Below are 23,457 nucleotides of genomic sequence, written 5' to 3'. Positions count from 1 at the left end.
AAATAAAGTGAGCACTGTACACTTTGTGTTCTGTGTTGTAATTGAAATCAATATTTGAAGAGGTAGAAAACATCCAAACCTATTTAAATAAATGGTTTTCTATTAACAGTGTGATTAATTGCGAATTTTTTAAAGTGCTCGACAGCCCTAATTCTAGCACAGTCTGACATTTATTGCTATAATAAATGGCCAGTAACTTTTGCAAGACTGGCATTTAGGTTTAAAACTGGTTGCAGTCTGCATTTCCACAGCACCTTGCAACAGATCTTTTTAAAATTAGAAGTATTTTAATCTAATTGACCTGTATATTGTAGGACACATTTTGTGAATTATGGAACAAGATGCAGTGAATTAGAGAAGTTTCATTTCAGAACTTAGTAATTCTTCAGCCGCCAAAAACCAAAGAAATCAATGAGTTTGGTTGTTTGATCCTGGTAACTGTCTGTTACTCACAGCAACCTATTAAACAGTAGTCAGACTTCACCATTGTCATTCTTTGCTCAAGATTGCTTCACTAAATGAGAACGGGCATAGGGCTGCCTTTTCAATACATCAGAAGAATAACTCCATTTGACTTGTACTTTGATCAAGGGTGGGGGTTTGTGTACTCTCTTAGAATGCATCTTTACCAAATGCCAAAAGTAATGAACATTTGCCATTATACAGTCCTTATGTACACATTTTGGAATAAAATTGGTACTCTGGGACTGTTTGGCAAAGCTGAATGGACTTCTTCTGTATTACCATAAATATGGTTAATTTAGTCACTCTTTAAGGGAAATGTCTGGTGCCATTCATCTGAGTGAGAGAACAGAGCATGTAATTTATGTTCTAATACAGGACTCAGGAGACTTCGGAACAAACAGCTCTTTTACGCACATATGGAACACAGTTTTAAACAGTTGGCTTTTAGGTAACCCAAATGGCTGGGCAGAGGGCTGTTCGCAACTATACTGGAAAGATTATTAGGTGGTAGTTCTTTAAGGTGCAGATATTGCAAAGGTTAGTCTCTCAACAATGTAAGGAACACGTTCTTTGAACTTGTCTATCAGTATGTAATGCAAACCAGCATGATCTTCAGAAGGATGTTACGTCTCTTGACTACAGGATTGCTATTGCTTGCATAGGTGTCTCACAATTGAAGAGGATTTAATAAATTGAAAATAAAAAGTCTAGAACAATGGAACATGTGAAAAATAAAAAACATCTTATAGACACACACTCCAAAGCTGAGACTCAGTGGCTGAGCTCCTCTACAACACACAATAGGGCTCTTATTGCATAAATGGAAAATAAATTTGAAGTCAGTTACTTTAAAACCATGTTAGTATAAATACTATATTTATTAAATATCTTTACAGTTCATTTAAATGTATTTACAGAACTATTCCTGCATACTTCAGACATCCACTTCACATAATTGCCTCTTAGGTAAGTATAGGTAAAATGATAGTCTAACACAAAAGCATCCTCATTAGATACAGACTCAGATTTGTTTCATTATCTCAGCTATCTTTGTCAGAAACTACTACAAACAGTCAACTTCTCAGTGGAAAACCAGACTATGAATGTGTAGAAGTTACCTATTGCCAAGAGATATGAATTCCAATTACCAAATACTTACATCATCTTTGTTACACTCTCACACACCCCTTCAGATAGTTTTCTTATTATCCAGTCTGGTCCCAAATTCTAGATAGTTTTTCCCATTCCTTCCTTATGGATGCAAAGGTAGCAACTCTTAAGAGAAACTGGATGTTGCAGCTCTCCCAAAGATAGCTATTAATGGGACTAGGAACCAGGAACATTTCAATCCCTCCAAAAGAGTATTATCCTAGGCCTCTCTCACCTGCAGACACCCAGCTCCTGCAGCTGCTGTTGCATTACTTGGTATGATAGGCTACTGGTATACAAAGCTGTTCCATCTTTTCAGATTACTGTTCCCCACCAAACAGCTGTTGACACAGAGCAAACCCTCTCCAGCCGGTGAAAGCTTGTTCACCTTTCATGTTTCCAACTCAGAGGCATACCCCTGAAATGTCTTTCCTGCATGTCCCTCATGATAAAATTACAATAATTAATTCCTAGGAAGGATTACTGCTTCATGCATCATTTTAAGGTTACTTTAAATACACGGGTCCTGTCATCTCCTTTTCTGTAAATATTTATTGTGCGCAGACAGCTTATAAGAATTCATAGGAAGAAATTAGGTTCTGATATGTTTAGAGTGCACATCTTAAAACAGAAAAACAATTCTCAAGCATGTGATAAAAATATTAACTCTTTATAATACAGTATTGCTTTAACAGATGGAAAAAGCTATAAGCTTTGCTGGTCTTTGGTGTGTCCAGTGAGGGATAAATTTACAAATTGTAAATTAAAATCCAAATTTGTTCTTTATTAAAAAAAATCATGATCTATGACACAAATGGCTTTATATATACTATTTGACTAAAAACTGTATTAACATAAAAACAAGATTTAGAATCAGACCCATTAGATGAGACAGTTCAGCCACTAAAAGGACAGCTAAATTTCTATGATCTAGGATTCCAGACCCTGGATCAGTAGAGGCAGAGCACAGTGACAACTGAGCTCAAGGGAGAAAAAGAAGCACCTTTGCCACTCACTTATCTGATTCATATACATACCCTAATTTGTAGTTACAGAAAATAGTGAACAGGAAAGGCTGAGCAGGATTATAAAGTGAGGAAACAGTTCAGCTCTACAGGGACATAATATCAGAGTAAGCTCAAGAATAGGGAAAGATAGTAATTGATCAAGTCTGCTCTAACAAGGAATTGTGACAGTAAATACTGGAGAATTTAGTGTAGAAAATGTCCAGATTTGAGAGACATTCCTCAAACACTAGAAATGAAGCCCTGTACCGCAACATGAATACATTCCTTCCAACAAAGTGTACCTAGATACAGCTTGCTCAAATTTTAAAAATTAAAAGGACTGCAAACAGTTTGTGCTAAGTTGTCTGCCACTCACTGTTACTTTTTTGTATATTGCATATACAATAAAAAAATGTAACACAAAGATTTTCTTTATTAGTATAATCCTTCCCATATCCCCACCAAACTACTACTATTTTGGCCAAGTTAGGGTAGTTAAGGCATTTTGACAAGTAGTTAAAGGTGATTTAAAAATATATCTAACATTAGGCCAATTTATGACTAGCAGATAAATTACTGAACAGCTTCCAAATTAATCACTCATTCTCATAAATGAAATGCCTGTTACAAGCATGACGCATTAAAATATAGTAAAATGACATGTACATGGTACATGTTAAGTGATTTTAAATAAAATAAAAGCTTGACATACAATTATGCAAATATACAGTACAACGCCACCAAAAAAAATTCTTTAAACAATTTGAGATTTCCTCAAAACTTAACAGTTTTAATACAATGAACCAGGTAGTAAAATCTCCTTTTAGATAAGGAGAGATTCCTTACTGACCAAGTTTAACTGCACTCATCTAAACATCGTTACCTGACTTTTATATAAAACATGGCTTTAATTTATTTCTAAGTACTTTTCTACCAGCAAAAGAAGTTAATGAACAACTGACCAAAAATATGTATGATCTTTATAGCTATCAGCTTTTATGCAACTCAGAAAGAGAGCTTGCAGAAATTGGGGAAACAATTGTGAGCTACTAAAATTCATAAGGAAATGCTATATTGCAAAGTGGCTATTAGATAATTGTAAACATCATGAAGGTTCACTCTGAAAACCCTAAATATCAGTTACTGAAATGTAAATTTTGCTAGTTACTAGTTAACTATTTTCCATTTGTATACTTACTGCTGCTGTCACAGCATAAGCAGAGGTGCACATTTGAGTCAGCATGACAAAGTAATTTGGTACAGATTCTATGTTATACAAAGCAAGAATGGCAATATTAACACAAACTATGCCTAGTTAATAGTAAAGTTTTCTGCAAACAAAAGCAAGGCAGTTCAGAGCTGAGGATTATCTGTTCTTAATGCAACCCATCATTCTTAGATATTGCAGCATACATGGCATGTCACCACATGCTGATCAGACACAGATTACGGATATTATGCTAAACCTCAACTTTGAATATTCTGGCTTTTGTGAATTTGAGTTACAACTTAAAATATTGATAAACCTTTTTTAAACAAAAAGTTCCCCTCTGCAAAAAACATCCAGAGATATGAGGCTCCACTATGGACGAATTATTTGCAAAAAACCTTTCATTTGTAAGATCACGATTTAAGCACCGGAAATCACAGAACACTTGTGCATCCATACAGCTCAAACTAATTTTGATTTTTCAAATTTTGTACTAGAAAAAGGCTAAGGCTGACACCATGTATGCCAAGAGCAAAATGTTTACAGCAGCTATAAACCCCTTGAAAATTGGAGTTTATATATAAACAAACCCTCACCTATTACTGTAACAAGACTATGTTTATGAAAGTATGCTTTGTAACATCTCCTTTGTTGAATGGCTGATTCTAGCAGAATAGTAATACACCCTCTTGTGGAGGGTTTATCAATTTTATTTATTAAATCTAGTTTTGAATTGAAACCAATCAATATCAATCATTTGAAACTAGTCACATTTTAGAAGTAGTAACCATATGGATCTGGTTTCCCCCACCTTGTGAATGATTACTTAGTTTTGAGAGACAAGCTTCATGCCTTAAGTTTCTTCATTTCTTGCTGGCAGACAAAGACCAGTGTACTACAATAGTGGTTCTTAAAGGATTTCAATTGTGTCATAAGAGGCAACAGGCTTGAGTAACTGGCCATTGAGATCAGCTGCAAAGAAAGAAAGCGATCCTGCCAGCAGGAAACAGTACACACGAAGCTAGAAACTCCAGAATAAAGAACAGACACTGACATTTTAGGTAAATCAGTCTGTATATTCAGCTACTATAGAAAGAAGGACGGTGATGTCATCTGGCTTTCCCCCTGTAATGCAAGAAAAATCAGATGTGTTAATCTGAAGAGCAGATCAGGAAACTACACAATAAAAAAGGCATGTATAGTTTGATGAAACCATTCTATGTGGACGTGGGGGGGGGGGTGTTAAGAAACTAGTCAAGATTCAAAATTAGTAATTTTTGTGTAGACACATGCATCTGAAAGCCTCTAACGCCTTTTCCAAAGTAACTGATAGTATCAGAGAGACCTGTAAGAAAAGCACTTTCCTATATACTATTTTAAGCATTAGTGAGAACCTTCAGTATTGTTTTTAACAGGTAAGTGGAAAGCCTATTTTCAAATTATCTTTCAAAAGAATTTTCTTCCCCCCTCCAAGTCTGGACATATGTTAAAATCTGATTCAGTACATCACTGAACTCAGACCTAGTAAATCACTCAAAAATAAGGAATGTATTTAGATTCGTCCCCTTAAAGATTGTTATTCACATTTGAAAAGCAGCTGAGTGGGTTTAATAGTCTTTGAAAAAACTTGTTTAATTTTGTAGTGCATGTATTTGCAGTAACAAAATGACTTGTATTATACAAAATGCAGATGTATACAGACCCACATGATATATTGCAAGGATCTCAGAGGGCTACTGATCTATTTTGCTAATGCAAGATACTACCAAACTCTTCAGTGGCAAAACTCATTTAAAAGGATTGTGCATTGTGGTGCTGTAAGAATGCTGTGTACAGTTCTGGTGAAGTACTCTGTGAAGTGGTATTTTGTTACACAAACTCCCATTAAGCCTGTGGATACAAAGGACCAGCAGTCACAAGGGAAGCAGCCAATGATTGTGCTCTCCACAGCTAGCAATAGATTCTCTGGTTGGCAGGAGTTAAGAAGATTAGAGATTCACACCCACAAGTCAGATGGAATGATGAGACACACACACAGGCTAACAGCCCCCCAGCAATAGGAGGGGGTTTCAATGGGCCTTGAAGGCAGCCTTGCCCACTACATTAGGAGCACTTTTTCCTTTCTTTAAAAGTGAATTATTAAATGGAACCCTCAGGACTCTGCTGGGTGTACTCGAGACCTCTCCAGGGAATGGAAGAGGAGGATCACAGAGTGCAAAGGGACTGAACAACGTCAGATGAACGGGAAGCATTCTGCAAACAAACAGACTACTAAAATAAAAACAAGAGTTATTATATGTACTCTGTAATGCCTATGGCAGAGTTTACAATCTAATTAGACCAGACAGAGGATGGGAGGGAAAATAAAGAGGGGAGACATGCTACACCCAAGGCCGCCCAACAGGTCAATGGTAGAGCCAAAAACAGAACACAGGTCTGACTATTTCATCTGTGTCCCATGCACTGGATCACACTACCTCCCAGTTATGACTGGCATCCTTCTTTCCCAGAACATACCTAAGGTCACTTACTATTCAGGAACTCTGGCATGCATCCAACAAAGGAATTTCATCTGACACCGTCAGATTTATGTTACCCAAGAGAAGGAAATCTTACCTCTCACATTCAATCCATTGTCGCATGCAAACTGGGCAAAAGGTGACATGTAAGTGGGGTCATATGCCAGTTCGTGAGCTTGCTCAGCAATGCTTCTTGCTGTCTGTTGTATACTCTCATAATTAGAATTCTAAATTGATGGAAGAACAAGTTATTCTTACAAGAGCAACCCACCACAGGAATTTTATTCAGGCACATACATATTATTAGAATACTGATACAATTAACATGATGTGAATATAAACATCTTTCTGTTGCAAGTTAGATAGCAGGTATATCTCCATATATTATTTATGCCTACCTCAGAACTGGAAGGGACCCTGAAAGGTCATTGAGTCCAGCCCCCTGCCTTTGCTAGCAGGACCAAGTACTGATTTTGCCTCAGATCCCTAAGTGGCCCCTCAAGGATTGAACGGTGGGTTTAGCAGGCCAGTGCTCAAACCACTGAGCTATCCCTCAACCACCTCCTCCCCACCCCCCACTGATAGTAGGTATCGTTTCCCATTTCAAGGGAATCTCAATTATACCTTGAATTAAAATCAGTGTACTTTAAGAATGTTTGTGTAGGAAATTAAGTCTCAACCTCTATCTGCCACTATAATAATTTGTGCCCAAGTTTTATGAAACCACTTATCTTAGGAAGGGAGAAAGTAGAAGACTGCACTTCCCTGTATTTTAAGTGTCAAAGGGGAATCTTAGCTGAGAAACCAGGCTTTCCCTTTGCTTATTTTGACTACCCAGAGCATCCCTCATTCATCTAGCTCCTTTCTGCTGTATAGCCTGACACCTAATCTTTGCAAAGGGAATGCTAAATCAAAGAAGTGTTCACTCAAAAATATTGCCTCCATAAAATGCAGAGTGCTCAATCACAGCACCAAAGCACCATCCTAGACCAAGGAATGGAAAAATAAAGCTACTTTTAGTAATAAGGGTAAGTGTAGAACAAAGGCTTTATATTACCATGCAGCGTAAAAATGCTTAAAAATATAAGTTGTCAATTTTTTTTTTTTTTTAAATACCCTACACTGGGTAATGGATCAAATCAGAACAAAACTTTATAAAACCTACTTTTTTGTGGGATCCAAGAAGTTTGGATCCCCAGCACAGGCAGCTTGTGCCTAACAATGTAAGTTACCGCCCCCATAAAAAACACTTCACTTGGATGATTTTTAGAGAAGAGGGAGCCAATAAGCTTTCCCTTAACTATCTAGTTTAGTTTTTTCAAAGTCAGTGATAAAATCCAATGAGGATACAAGCTCTGTGTATAATACATTTCCTCCAAGAGTACCAATCCTCTGTACGTTTTCGGTGCCTGCTGCTTTACTCAGGAACAGATTCCTTTCCATGATGAGCAAGAGAGGTGACAAATAGGTATTTTCACATGTAACCATTTTGATCGCCTCTAATTCATACATGCTTTTACACGCATATCTGAATTTCCCTAACAGGTTGGGGACTGAACAGGCTTTGACAATTCTTGGCTCAACTTTCCATCATAACCCACATTTCTATTTGCGGTCTTACCCAAATGTGTCAATAGGTGGAGCTCACGTTTCCCCTGCAACACCAGAGCCATGTATATCCATTCTAGACTAAGAATATGTTGTTTTAAAAGTGTTAGCAGATAATGGTCAACCCTAGGCTCCCCTCCAACATGTTTTTCAAGGTGTTGAACCCTGTCTACTACACCTTAAAAAAAAAAAAAAAAAAACCCACCCAATACCTAACCTAGCCATAGCTTTAGACTGAAATGGAGCCTTTCAGATTTGAATGCTGTTTTGGGGAAAAAAAAAAAAAAAAAAAAAAAAAAAAAAAGGATGAAAGATTTCTCGTGGAAAAATAATGAGAATTTCTCCTGTTACCCACAAAAGAGCAAAATTTCAAGCAAGAGTTTAAGACAATTCCTAGAGCATCTCCAATTCACTTTGTCTACAAGGCAGCCACTTAAATTACTGAAAGTTGTTGGTAGACAGGATCTTATCCCTGAGATACTTTCTATCAGCAGACAAGCCTCTTTTGAAACCACAAAATGAAAGGCCACTGAAAAGTTAATATGCAGGGAAACTATCAAAACAGCTTCTTCAAGGATATTACACAGGTTTATACTAGTTCTTATATTCCATTTTCAGCTTTTACAGTTGAATTGTATTGTATTTTCAAGCCCAACAATCCTGTCACCCCAGATAAACTTGTTTAATACAATGGTGTTCTGATTCATGTGTTACCTAAAAAAGCCGTTCTTGGAACATTTAAGAGGAAATAACTTTTGCCCATTATTCCTATTATAGATGAGTTATAGTATTGAAATTCAACTGCACACACTTCATTTTCAGTTACCTTCAGCTTTTTTAGCTCCTGAAGAATCATATAGTCAGGCATGTTGTCAAAAAGTCCATCTGTTGCTGTCAGAATAATGTCTCCTAGCTGAACATCAAAAGTAGTACTGTCCGCAGCATCCGGGCTGTGAAGAGACCACCACCATGTCAAAGAAATGGACATTAGCTTATGCAAATGGTACCAAATCACGTTCAATTACAGCATCAATAGGTTTTGCAATTCACTGTTTTCTGGAAAAATACTGCAGTGAAGTTTGTCATGAAAGCCAGTATAACGGAAGTATAATCACAAATAGGTGGCATCTGAAACACTACACCAGAGAATTGCACTGAAAATGCCTGATTGGGACAGTTCTTCAGTCTAATATATTTTGCAAGTATATCTCCATTGTAACCATTAGGTGGTATTGCAGTTCAAAGTTTCCATCTCATTCCCACTTAAATATGTAGAACAGGGCTATAACTGAAAGGCTAATTTAAGACTGAAATAGCAAGCCTGCTTACTGGATACACCTTTTATCATGAAGGATCCCAGAGTATTTCAGACTATTTAGGTACATCATCACCAACAGTGGGCAGTAGCCAGATAGTCCACTGGTGCATAATACACAGGAGAAAGTATTTATTTTGGCATAGACAAGATCCTGCCAAGAGATTTTTGGATAAAAAATGCATGGCACACCATAGAAGGATGCAGGGTTGTGATTGAAACTTATCGTTTCAGAAAGGTTAGCATTTCAAAATTAGAGTTTTAGGTCACTTGACTCTCACCTGGATAGAACCAGTTTAACACTAAGCTTAGTCGATAGAAGAAAAATACTGGTATTTACTCTGACTTTTAATTACCTTTGCAATTAATGTTAAGCGTGCAACAGACTAAGTGACTTTATATAACCATGAGTCAGAGTGGAAGTGTGGGCATCTTAAAAACTGATTCATCTCACACTTTCCTTATTCCATGACGACTCAATCTTTGTTTTTTCTAATTTCCAAGAACATTATTCTTGATAGCTATTTTTGTCTTTTCATATAATGGACTGTACTTCTGAAGATACCTAGATTTCACTCAAGAACTGTTATAACAATTTACAGTTATTGTGCAATAAAGAGGACTTTTAAAGTGCACAAATTTCAAATTCCTATGACAGCTCTCCTCCCTTCACTCTCTATATACTTTCCTATAATTAAAGCCATACACAAAGAACAATCAGTAGTTGGAACTATTTCCAAACATCCTCAAAAGAACTTTTTTGGTATTAAAAATTATAAAGCCCAAACCTTGCCCAATTTGGAGTCTACAACCTCAGAACAAGAACTTCAGATTCATACTGCATTCCCTGGACACAGCTCTATCACTTTCTATATTCAGGATTTAAAAAAAAAAAGAAAAGAAAAGAAAAAAGAGAGAGCACTTTAATGAGTCTATAATCTTTGATTTAAGAAATGTAACTTGTACAATGTTTAAATAAAATAATTACCAAATAAGCCAAGAAAGAGCATTTCCTTTACTCTATTACAAAAATAGCCCAAGAACAGACAGACATTAGACAAGGAGGTATGTCTTGCATTTCATGTTTTAGATTTCACTAGTGAAGTTTCATTAGTTTAGAAAATTTATTAGCCAGCACTGAAATACAGATTGCTTTGAAATCATGTCCTCTGCTAGTCCTCTGCTTTGAAATGACTTTGTTTCTATTGGACAAAGTGTACTTCTGTAACATTCCCATCTCTGAGCTCGGAGTTCTGCCAAAATGGAGTTTTGCTCATTTTGATTGAACAGAGTGTGCTGCTGGAAACTTAACTGTACTGAAATGCAAGCTGCAGTCACATGCTTCCCTGCTCTGTTCCTCAAGTATTCACTACCTCACTGCCTGGCTATGTAAATCAGTGTATTCCCAATCAGTCCCAAATGATGCATGGGGGTTGTGAAGGAAAACCCGCAATAAGATGAGGCACTATCGCAGTATAAAATGACCTGAACACACTATATGTGACTTAAGTCAAATGGGGAGATCGGGGCGGGGTCTAGATGCTGGGGGGGGGGGGGGGGGTAGAGAGAGAATGTTCTGCATTAGGCCAGCTTTGCTAGCTAGTTGTGCACTGTTATAACTGTCAATCTTTATTTGCATCTCACTGCAGATATGTTGCAGCCAGATGCCTGGCAGTCTCTCTTCCATGCTTCAATATTCTTCCAAATAATGGCATAATATGCACTTTACATAAGTTCCATAAAGTAATTCTCCTAGTTTAGTTTAAAATAAATAAAGCTTACTACTATAGCATAAAATACTTTATGCTATCTTCCCTGACCCTAGATGGGCTACAAAAAAAAATTCAGTTTTAACTTTGTTTAGAATATTTAAAAAAGAAAAGAAAACGCATCAAATACTGAATCAGTAGGCCAATATTAACTTGCATTTGTGGCTCCTACAAATGCTGCTAAATAAAGAGGCAGCAGCCAAAAGCTATTTGCAATTGCAATAATGTTAAGAGCTCAACTTAAATTGCAGAAGCAATCGAATTTATCATGAAGGTTACTACAACCTGAATTTTCCTGTTGTGTCCAGATATTGCAGCACATGACAGGTGAAGTCATTTCTAGAAACTAGACAAAGTGGACACATTAATGGTGTACAATGTACAGAAACAGGTATTTGTATTTTCATCAGAACAGTTCCATGACACACAAGTCCCTTTGAGGATATCAGAAACGCTTTATATTCAGTGTGCACCTAACTTTACAGAAAGTAATCACTTGCATGAAAGCAGATCATTGCTACCACGAGCAGAGATTAGACCACAGCAACAGCCTATAAGATTTGATAAATTCAGGCCTGAGAAATGCTTACACTACCTTGAAGAAAAGCAGGTGGGGAAAGGGATTCACCTTTCAAATGGAACATTATTAAAAGCTTATGCGTGAAGTTTCAGTACAAAGACCAGAAGAACCGTGAGCCCTTGGGATGAAAATCTTAAGTTCTTGATCCATGTTTCTGATTAATTCCCCATCTCACCTATCACTTAAGACGACTCCCTCTGCTTCTGGTGGAGCTATTGACAGCTGGAATGGAGTGTTGAAGTAATGTTGCTGCTCATCAGATCGATGTACTACTTCTCCTCCTCTGACTACTAAAAATCCAGAATCTCCTAAATTTGCTGTATGTAAACGATGACTTGTTCTGTCCAATACTACTATGCAAGCTGTACTGCTCCCTAGGGGGAAAAAAATAAATTAATTTGATCAACTGGAGATAGACTAGAAGTAGCAGCATATACATTACAGAATCTATTTGTTCAACAGATTTTCTTCTTAGGCCAGCTGTTTGATTTTTGCCAACAATGATAGGTAATCTGACGTAAATATCCATTAAATACAAAACAAAGTGAATATGCATTAAGAGTAGGAACAAAGCACTGAGATTACTGCAATTATTTCCAACCCCAGCTACAGATTTGTCTCATTACGTTGTGCTGATACATTCCAATACATTTCCTATTACAAAATATTTAGGTGTTGCTATGTCAGCAGAGTCTCCTATAGGAGGCTTGTTTTACAGAAAGTACCACTCAAACTAAATAATGAAACTATGATTAGTGTGAAGGTATTAGTAGCAGGATTCTGTAGCACTTACACTATGCTAGGTGTTGTCCACATGCTTTCATTCACAACTACAAATAATTTGTATACAGTAAATAGATTAATGGAAGTGGTCAGTAGACATAGTTCCAGTATTGGTGGCAGAGCAACGAATGTGCTCTTTTTCCTTTAAGACAAAAAACTGTGTAAGACTGGCTCCAAAAGAGGTCTAGATTTTAAGAGGAATGTATGGTATATTAATATAATTTTATTCAGAAATAAGTGCATTGCTTTAAATCAAGAAATTAGCTCCAATATTTAAACAAGTGCGAGAAGGCACTGTTAGCTGCTTAGACACTTTATAGCTGGTTGATCAACATCCTGACAACTGGGAAAGTTTCTGTAACATTTACAACAGCATATGCCAAATTTTTAACTAGGACTATCCAGAAATTCATTCAAACATTATCACTTGTTCTGTAACTGATAGTTTTGCAATTGTCTTCAGTATTTATCTCTGGGGGGGTCTTAAAGAAAGTTCTTGTCTTGTTTTTGGTATACTAACTTCCTACTAAATTTCCTTTTGTGAAACTTTTGTAATTAGCATTCTAGATGGATTAAAATATAGAATAAGAAGGGAAGGAATAGAAACATCCCTGATAATTTCAGAAATATTCCACTCATGCTGAGGGTATTGTAGAGTTTTCATTCATTCCAATGTAGCATCTGCGACTGGTTGCTCATGGCGACAGTAGATAAACCACAGCAAATATCATATTGGAAAAGGGCCAACACTGTCCAGGTCCTTCATAGAGAAGGAAATACACTGACTTCCTTAAAGAAGGTGGTAACCCTAACTAGAAAAACCAAATCTTTCCTAAAGAATGTGAAGTACAACTGAATCTAAGGAGTTCTCTCACACTATTAGACTCCATCTCCAGTAGATGTTTTGATACCAGACATTAGAGAAAAATCTAGATTTTCCACTGGAAGACATTTTAAAGCACAGCTGCGTTTTTGATAGACCATGGTGTTCACAGTGAGCTAGATTCAGGATCCAGACCTTTCATTTAGCAACTGGCCATTAACTCTTCTACTTTTGACAGAGATCTTTGTTGCAATTGAAGAGCAATTAAGTCCTAACTGGTTGCAAGGAAGAAAGGAAGGATATATATTTCAAGGATCCTACTTAATGTTTAGTCATAGGAGTGTATGCTCTCTTTTCAAGTACCTAGTAAATCTGCCACTAAACTGTGGTCAACTATTTTATCCACAATACTTTCATTTATAAGAAGTCAGTATAGTCATATAGGATCCTGATCCCCCCTAAGCCTGAGAGAAGGACAAGTAAAAATAATATCAGCAAAAAGTCACTTTACACTTGCAAAAAGTAGACTGTTAGACTCCACAATTAAGAAACTAATGGGAGTCCAAAACAGAATGGACAAAATAGCACTGCGACACAAATACTGTGCCTGGAATAACTTCAGATTTCCTCCCTCTCCCTTATTATTTCAAGTCCAAGTATTTGCAGGATTCTGCACTGAGGAAACCAGCATCAGGCCACAAGCAAGGAAAGATAGTTCATACTTTGTTGTTCTTAAGCAGAGGAACTACTGCAAGATACGACATAAAAAGATCCCGGGGGGGGTGGGGTGGGGAAAGGAGGGTTGTTAAAGAATAAATACATGGAGAATAACTCCCACCACAAGTGACTCTTTCCAGTGCTTAGAAGGGAAGAACGAGCAGGAAAAGACTAAAGTTCATTAGTTTCATATTCTAACTTAACAGGTACTGTAACTAGAAATCCATGTGTGGAATGCAGGTCTTGTGACAACATATGCTGCTCTTGAGAATTTGAAAAGGTCAAGCAGCAAAGTTGCCTCCCTCTATAAAAGGGCTGCTAGAACTCATTACCGGTGGTCCACCTTGTAGATCACTAGTTTACTTGGACTGTTTTGTACAAAAAACAGCACCAGTATAGTTAAACACTTAAGCCCACCAAAGGAACTACTAAACAGTGTTATTCTAAAGTGACAAAGTCATTTCTGGGGATTGTATCCATTCTTTACATGTATAATAAAAAGTGAACATCTGTTTCTGAGCTCAGCAAACTTTAGCTAAATATAGTTTACACAGAGCTCTTTTGGCAAAGAAGTTTAAAGTCAGGTGAGAAGCATGTGAGTCAGGCAGAGTAACTCGCTCTTGGTCTGAAAGCTTGTTTAAGTGTCCCCTTAGTGTTCAGTTTTCAAGGTTGCCTATTCAGAGCCAAATTCTGCCTTCATGTCCACTCATAATTCCCATTGCTTTCCAAGGGAGTTAGTGTACATATCCAAAGGAATACTAGGTGCACAACATTTAACAAACCATTATTTGTAGCATATTTCTTTAGCTGTGCTTCATATAATCTCTTCCCACAAAGAAAAGGACATACAGTAGGATACCAATAATTGTACAGCACAAGCCTTTAAATGACATTCAGTGAAGTCTAAAACCCACAGTGCACAGGAAGCTCAAAAGTAGCAGTAAGGCAAGGAGACCCAGTAACCAGAGTATCCTGTTACTATCTTCAGAAAAATATGGTTTCAGGCTGAGTTTAGTCACAAAACTACAAACTCCTAAAAGGTTTCAAATTGAGAATGAGTTGTTGAATATATAGCGAGTAGCTGACTTCAGTAGGAACTTATTTTATATCCATTCTGCAAGATTCTCTCAAGACATACTGAGTTACAGACCTGCAATTTCATTTCAGGTTTTCCTTTTTAAATTAAAAAGCTGGCCCTGGTTTGTCACGCTGGTGTACTAAGTTTAAACATTAAAACAATTTTGAATCTACAAGTCTGTGTCTAGAGGACATGCACAATGAACAATATTTGCTGCTCTTACCAAGCAAAGGTACTTTGTTCTGTAGCAGCTCACAATAACTTGTGGTAAGAATTCCAACAGGATTGCTTGGTACGAACCGTCCTTCTTTTACTAAACGTTCGCATGTTCGCATTAGAGTCCCTGAGAACTGAGAAGGGTCAACCCCATAGTCTCTCCAGCCACCGACACCATCTGCTACCCCTAAAAAGAGAAAAAACACAATTTACTGTTAATAAAACAAAAGTTTCAAAACCCTTTGATATTCATTTCATTCTAGCGTATATACATAGAAGGTCCAATAGCTAACACACACACCAGTTTGCTAACCATATTTTTGTATTAAACATTTTTTCCCAAATAGTTATTTACAATTTTACTATGACATGAGAACAGCACAGAGATATTCTAACAGACCAGAGACACCTGGAAGGGAATTTTTGGTTTTAAAGAAACTATACACTATGGAAAGTACACATATTTAAGTGAACTTCCAATGTTAGCTGTGGGGTAAAGGTCCAGACACATCTGACAGCTAGTAAAACAGATTAAAAAAGTCTAAAACTAAAAAACTACTTAGAATGATGTTCTGTGAAGAGACTGACTTTGCTATATGATAGATTTCTTGGCAAGTTAAGTAGCTTTTCGGGAATACAAATTACACTTCCATCCCTTCCTCTGTGTGGGCTAATGAAAGTGTTGGGGAAGAAAAAGCGTAAAGAAGATTTTAAATAGAACCAGAAATGAAGATAATGCAGAGAAACTCCCTTCCCATCCAACATCTCCAGATAGGTGTTCTTTTACTGCTCATTCACAGTGAGGTAGTCCCTTTCCTGTGACTAGCAATTTTTGTAGAAAGCAAATTTCCATTAAAAAAAAAAAAGTGTTTGAAGAAAGGCTTCCAAATGTGAACTATTCAAATCAATGCAAATTTTGTGTTCTGTATCAGCAGAAAGAGCACTCCAGAGCTTCTGTTGTCGCTTACACCTTTAACCGAGCAAGAGAATTAAAACTCACTAGGGCTCATTGTAGCTATTCAGAACAGCATTGAATCCAACGTGAATCAGGTCAGTTTCACTCTGATAAAGCTTTCCCAAGCTTTGAGCAGCAGCAAGTGCTGAAGCTATTGCACAGTGGAGCAGGAGGCTGGAGAGGAGGGAATTAGAGTCCCTCACTACTAGCGGCGGTCTGGAGTCTCTGGGTTGTGAAAGTGAGGAGAGAATGTTCCTTTTCTCTCTCATAGTAGGAATGGGAAGTAGGAGGAGGAAAATTCAAGGCACCTATTAGCCAGAGGCTACAAGAGATGAACCTCTGAACTGGGCCCAATGAGGACTCTAATAAAGAGCCCACCATTCCAAAGTCTGCAGGGCTGTGCATTCCCTGACAGTGCCACACTTCTTCCCTTTTCTGTATGATCTTTGAGCGGTAGGTTTAGTCCTTTGGCCATTAGGTGCACAGTAAATTTACAATTCCTATGGCAGAAGGGGTGCATGGACAGTGGCAGTGGGGGAGATACTGACGAAAAGTAGGGTAGGGAGGGTTGTTTATTTTGCAAGGGGAGTGGGAGAGGAAAATATAAAAGGAGCCGAGAAGGTATTCACCGTAAGGAAACAAGGGGATATAAGTGGTGAGGGAGAGAAGGAAAAAAGTGAAGCCCAGAAGGGACAGGTAGAACAAGGGAGACTTAAAAAAAAAAAAAAAAAAAAAAGTAAAAACTAAATAGCGAATTGACAACATTACAACACAATTGATTTACTCCTTCAAGTTACTATCCAAGGCTACCAGCCACCCTGTAAGTGCTGAGCAAAAACATTTCAAGACTTGTTTTAAAGTGACAGGGCAGTAAAAGATTAAGATCAATTACAATCAAAACAGAAGTTACAGAATTAACTACTACAAAAAGATATGACTGGCTCACCTGGCCACAGTGATTTTAAAGCTTTTAAATTATAGCAGTGCGGTGGTTTGTTAACAGCTAATGCTAAAGTGCTGTCTGTTCGGCTAAAATATTTTTACATTCTTTCACAGTCTGTTCTTAATGTTAACACTACTGCATTCAAATATCATCTGAGGGCCATATTAAGATAGATTGCAGATACCCAATAAGAAAAATAATCCTATTTGAAAATGTTTCCATTATTTAATTTGGTTAACGATCTGTCTGATCTTCAGCATGTAAGTCATAATTTGAAGGAATATCCTGTATTGTATTTTTTGGAAAAAAATGAAGCTATTATTCATGATACTGCATGATGAGTCACTTTCAGAGCATACTTAAGTAAAAGATGTATTTTGGAAAAAGGACAGAACTAACCTCTAGTTGAGTGAAAATTTAAACAGTAAAATGCAATTTGTTCATCTACAAATGCTCTTCACATAGGATGCCATTTGAAATCAAAGTGGAAGATTTAGCTGACCTTGCCATGAACTACATAATCCAACAGCAGGTTAGAGCCAGATTCTGTACAGCTCATCAACATTAATCAGATTTTTCCCCCAAATAGCACACAACCTTTTAGACATCTGCTTTGTAGGGTGTTTTTTTGTTTGTTTTTTGGTGGTAGTGGTGGTTTTTAAGTACACTATGCAGTAGCCAAACCCTACTCTTAAAATCTCTGAACAGAAAAAACACAGAAGATCTGTATAAGAACTTGGAGCAGACCTCACCAGAAAGAATCCCAGGAAACCCCATTTCTAGCTCCTCCAAAAACTACATCTCTCCATAAGAGGCATAAATTCAGGTTAAGAATAGATTAACCCTTTTGTTTCTGATGCCAGTTAAACAAGTCAACCCTAAAGACTCCAGTAAAATACTCTGAAATATTCTTATGGGGGAAGAGGGTTGAGGATATCAATAGATCAGTTTCCTTAAAGGTGACGGCATCCAACTTAAAATTCTGACGAGCCACAGATTTATCAAGACATTTAGTTTATTATTCCAGAATCAATGACTACTGATTTGGTTCTGTTGTTTAAGTGCAGTTATTTTAGTGCTTGTCAAGATCCTGATAGTACAAGCTTCTGAAACTTGATCACCCATCTGCCTCAACTTTGCCCTATAAGAACTATTAGGAATGAGGATAACTCATGCCCCCGCCCCCCCCCCCCCACCCCATTTAGTTCTCTGCCTCTCTCTTCTAAGACGGCTAGCAAGGGGACCAAATGTAGCAGTGGTTTTTTGGGCAGTGGACATCTGTGTTCCCTGGAAAAAAAGGACAGATCATCAGCTCATTTAACACAAGTTAAAGAGCCATTCTATAGTATCATCTGCAATGCACAGTGACAACCTGAGCAGTTTCTGACCTGCACTAAAAAGGTTCTTAATTCCCAGTCCCGAGTCATCCAGTCTGCAGGTTTTTTAAATTAATAAAAGTTACAAGTAACTTGTCAGGGTAAAGTATGTTATTTTACAGAAAAATAATGTGACATACTTTATTTTATCTCTTTTCTTCAACAGCCAATGAGGTTGAAGTTCAAAGAAATTTTGAATATTTTTCAATTTGTTGAATAACAGACTGAAAAATTGACACTCCAAGATCAGTAAAAGGAAGAATTTAAGACAACTTCAGATGCTACCAATATATTCCTACAAGTAAGCCTTGTCTGTATAATAGCAGATTCCACTGAAATAGAATTTAAAACTAAACTACTGCTACTTATGTTGCTGTTGAGGAATCAGAATGTGCTGTACTAATTTATACTATCCTTGTTTACCTTGCATTCACCTTGGACACAGATCATCAATACAAAAAGACAATCAAAACCATAGATGTCTTGAGTTAACAGCATTCTTAAATTCAGTTTAGTTACTACTTCTATCATATTTCATAACATGCAATGTCCTCAAACCCTGAACACCCATATAACACAATAACTCGTTAAGTTTTAAAGTTTAAGACGTTGCTTAAGTGACACAAGAATTACTAAATTGAAGTTGTTTGAAACCTTTGACTTTGTCAGTATATTCAGTAAAAGTCAGAACTCCTACAGAAGCACATTTCCTTGGACATACGTATTAACCTTTTGCATGCTTTTGAATATAGAGTAAGTCAGGGCTTCTGTACAGGAGATCATAAATCATGGCAAAAGGGAATAATGTCAGCAGGTAAAGCAGCTGAATACATTTTAAAGAAAAACATGTGAAGGGCAAGATTCCCTGGATTACAGCTTCTCCTACAGCATTCATAAATGGGAGTTATCCTGCTAATCTAGAATTACTGCTAAATTACAGACTGTGTGTGTGCATCAGTTACTGTGAAGCTGGCTTCATCCAACCTCTTAATGAGTACATCAAGGACCCTCAGAAGTCTCAGAGCAAAGCATGAAGCAAGTAAGGCTGCAGTGCTAAACCCAAGGGAATCAAGATGTGGCAAATACCACTTGAAGTTGTTATATTTTCAGCATACTGATTAATGAACTTCAGCAGTAGTTATAAATTAACTGGAGGGAAAAACAACAAACATACAAAGCTAACAACGGATGGGTTAGTTGTGCACATTCCTCCCCTCCACATACTCAGCCAACATATAAAAGATACTTTAAAAACCATTGTGACCCCAAATTACAACAATTACAACAGGCAAAAGTTCTCTGTTCTGTAACAGCAACTGCTATCAGGCCTGACAAACTCACCACACCCAACGTATTGTTGTCATAGTATTTATCTATATGGAATCTTGTGTGAGCTCTCAAATGAAAACCAGGATCGCACTGGTCATTAATATCATAGTGGCACCTTAGAAACTAACAAATTTATTAGAGCATAAGCTTTCGTGGACTAGAACCCACCTCATCAGATGCATGGAGCGGAAAATACAGTAGCACGAATAAATGCACAGCACATGAAAAGATGGGAGTTGCCTTACCAAGTGGGAGGTCAGTCTAATGAGACAATTCAATTAACAGGATACCAAGGGAGGAAAAAAAATCACTTCTGTAGTAGTAATGAGAGTGGCTCATTTCAAACAGTTGATAAGAAGGTGTGGGTAACAGTAGGGGAAAATGAGTATGGGGGAAATTAGGTTTTGTAAAGGCCCAACCACTCCCAGTCTTTATTCAGGCCTAATTTAATGGTGTCCAGTTTGCAAATTAATTCCAGTTCTGCAGTTTCACATTGGAGTCTGTTTCTGAAGGTTTTTTTGTTGAAGAATTGCCACTTTTAGATCTGTTATTGAGTGACCAGGGAGACTGAAGTGTTCTCCTACTAGTGTTTGAATGTTATAATTCCTGATGTCAGATGTGTGTCCATTTATTCTTTTGTGTTGAGACTGCTCGGTTTGGCCAATGCCCCTCTGCCATGAACGCTGGCCAACCCGGAGCAGGTTTTTTTCCTTCCTTTATACCTGCTACTGTATTTTCCACTCTATGCATCTGATGAAGTGGGTTCTAGCCCACGAAAGCTCATACCCAAATAAATTTGTTAGTCTCTAAGGTGCCACAAAGACTCCATGTTGTTTTTGCTGACATAGATTAACATGGCTACCACTCTGAAGCCTATTACTATCATTGTGAAATGTATGTACAGATTTTAAAAAGCATGTCTATATACTGAAAATATGTCCTTATAGTTTACATCCATGTGTTACTCCCCAGCAGAAGTGAAGAACGGGTTTTGCCAGACAAAGAAATGTATATTCACGTTTGTCTAGGTTCCTATGTAGATTAAGCTTTGTAAGTCAAACACAATGGCAGCTACATTTTCATTCAAGTCAATCCAAGGATAGGAAGACAACTTGGAGCCAGCACACCGGAGAACAACAGGAGCCATCCTGAGTCTGGGATCAAAACAATGAGTTTGGGGAAATAAGAAGCAAAACACAACCTTCTGGTATCCATTGACTGAGGAAACTCCTTGTAGGGTATAGGGATATTCATGAAAACTTGAATCCTGGTTTTACTGAAAACCAGCAGCTGTGTCAAAGACTGAATCCTTGGGAGAAAATCTATTTTCTATAATAGGAAATGTAACCATTAATTAAGCATAGATCTACAATTGCATTTTTTTTTGTTTTGTTTTATGTGTAAACAGTTGTTGTTTCTACTCATTCTCTCTCAGTGCTGTGATGTTGTAAAGGACCTGATCCACAGTTGTACTAGTCAAACTGTGGATACACTTATCACTTTGGAGAAAGCTTAGTTGGTAATTATTGTGAATGTCCAGTGACAAGAGCTGATACTGCAGGGAGCACTTTAAAGAAAGACTCAAGGGTTGATGTCTACCTAGCACTTGCCTGTACAGAGAGGGTGAGGTGTGGGGGGACCTGGAAGTCAGTGCATGCGGGGACAAAGGCTAGTGGTTTCAGGGAGCTGAATCCCATCAGGCACAGAAAAAAGACTGCTTCATGCTAAGGGCAAGTAGTGGCAGGGTGCGTCAAACTGGACAGGGGAACTGAGGTGAATTTACATCCCAGTTAGGTCAATTTTCCATGCAAGGCCAGATCTAGCGCTCAAACTGAGTGGCATTTTTAAGAACTTCAATGGCAGAGCTGGGATCAGTGTAATAGCCAAGTAGGAGGCCATTTTTTGGGGGGTGGGACAGGAGAGAGTGGGACTTTCCAAATGCTTAAAAAGACAAACTTGTCATTTGAGGAACTCCTTGTCAACAGATTTAAGAGTTACAGGAACACAGTGAAGTCTTGTCTATACTAGGGAAGTTCTGCAAGAGAGTTTCCCAGCATAGCTAACACTAGCTCAGCATCACAGTGTTGAGCAATATTGGGAGTTCTTGTGTACCTAGACTGCCAGCTGCTGCTGGCATTGTAAGCCATGTCATCTATTCCTGCACAGAACAGAGCTAATTGACCCGGTATTTAAAATGCTGTCGCTTGTCTACACTAAGGCTCCCAATATTGCTAACAAGTGCAGATGAACTAGTGTAAACAACAGTGGGATATTTTTTAAAAGTTTTACCAGCATAGACAAGGCTTGATCTTTGCCTGTGTTCAGTTTTGCTTCTTGTTTCCATGCACAGAATTGACAGACAAGTTCTCCCTTCAGGCAGGCACACTCATGCCTTGAGTATGCAAGGAAAGTTACATATTGTTCATAAGTGTCAATAGTGGGTGTGGCTGAACGTGTCTAACTGTAAGCACACGCCAACAAATCATGTTCAACACCGTTACAGAAACTGCGGTTAAGAAAAAGACCAAATAAAAGCTTTTTTTTGCTGAAGATGTATGAATCATGTTTCCAAAAAGCAACATTCAAGTGGTATTTAAGAGTTCTGTTGACATATCCAGTAGAGAAAAATGTCTGCTAGAAGCGATATTCCCTGACATATGCACAAAGAAACTGTATCTTATTGACAAGACACTATCTGTTTAGCTCATTCTTCATACATTAAGTTAAAATGTACACCTAGTTCATGGGTCTACAATTTATTTATTTATTTTAAACACAGCACTAACCTCCCTGGATTACACTGAATGTACTGAACTAGGCATGCCATTGACCTGATCCAGCACAAGTTCCTCTGAACAATGTCTTCAGAAACAAAATAATTCTTTTAACATTGCCTTCTATGCCCTTCTGGCATCAGATACAGAACACATTCCCATTCTCATCTACCAAAATAGCTTTGACACTATCTTGACCATTTTCGTAGATCCTCCATTGTGTGCTTTCCCTGGGGCCTTTTTCCTGCCCAGTAAAGTGACTGACACTAAGTGGGTTGTTGTTTTTTTTTAACCCTACCTACCTACAGTAGTATGTTACAGTGTAAAAAAGAAAATGAAAAGCAGGACTACCTTGTAACTAGACAGATTGCTGCCACATTCTGTTTCAAATACAGTACTATTCACTAAAGTTCTAACTAACTATACTACATTCTCCCAAACCCTTTTGTCCTGCATCTTGCTATGAAAGACTGGTATATACTTTAGTAATCTCTGACTTCTAGGTAACTAGTAATTTTTTCAAGCTTTGAACTACACAGCACATATGAAACAGAGTGACCAGCATTTTTGTATTTCATAGAATATCAGGGTTGGAAGGGACCTCAGGAGGTCATCTAGTCCAACCCCCTGCTCAAAGCAGGACCAATCCCCAACTAAATCAATCCCAGCCAGGGCTTTATCAAGCCTGACCTTAAAAACCTCTAAGGAAAGAGATTCCACCACCTCCCGAGGTAACCCATTCCAGTGCTTCACTACCCTCTTAGTGAAAAAGTGTTTCCTAATATTCAACCTAAACCTCCCTCACTGCAGCTTGAGACCATTACTCCTTGTTCCATCATCT

At 37.7% G+C, this 23,457-nt stretch overlaps 1 protein-coding gene across 1 annotated transcript in view; it reads right to left on the bottom strand.

The window, feature by feature from the left end:
* Positions 1 to 2,404: 2,404 nt before the first annotated feature.
* The window catches only part of PPTC7 (protein phosphatase targeting COQ7), a 25,656-nt gene continuing 4,603 nt past the window's right edge, over positions 2,405 to 23,457 (bottom strand). The window contains exons 2-6 of the mRNA XM_032800619.2: positions 15,247 to 15,426; positions 11,798 to 11,996; positions 8,785 to 8,908; positions 6,448 to 6,577; positions 2,405 to 4,956 (exon numbers count right to left, since the gene is read on the bottom strand). Of these exons, the coding sequence (XP_032656510.1) occupies positions 4,898 to 4,956; positions 6,448 to 6,577; positions 8,785 to 8,908; positions 11,798 to 11,996; positions 15,247 to 15,426 (692 nt within the window). The 3' untranslated portion in view covers positions 2,405 to 4,897. The remainder of the gene's footprint in view (positions 4,957 to 6,447; positions 6,578 to 8,784; positions 8,909 to 11,797; positions 11,997 to 15,246; positions 15,427 to 23,457) is intronic.

Source organism: Chelonoidis abingdonii, chromosome 22 (genome assembly GCF_003597395.2).
Source record: "Chelonoidis abingdonii isolate Lonesome George chromosome 22, CheloAbing_2.0, whole genome shotgun sequence".
Classification (NCBI taxonomy): domain Eukaryota; kingdom Metazoa; phylum Chordata; order Testudines; family Testudinidae; genus Chelonoidis; species Chelonoidis abingdonii.
The sequence above is the reverse complement of the archived record's forward strand: the minus strand, read 5'-3'. Positions and strand labels throughout refer to the sequence as shown.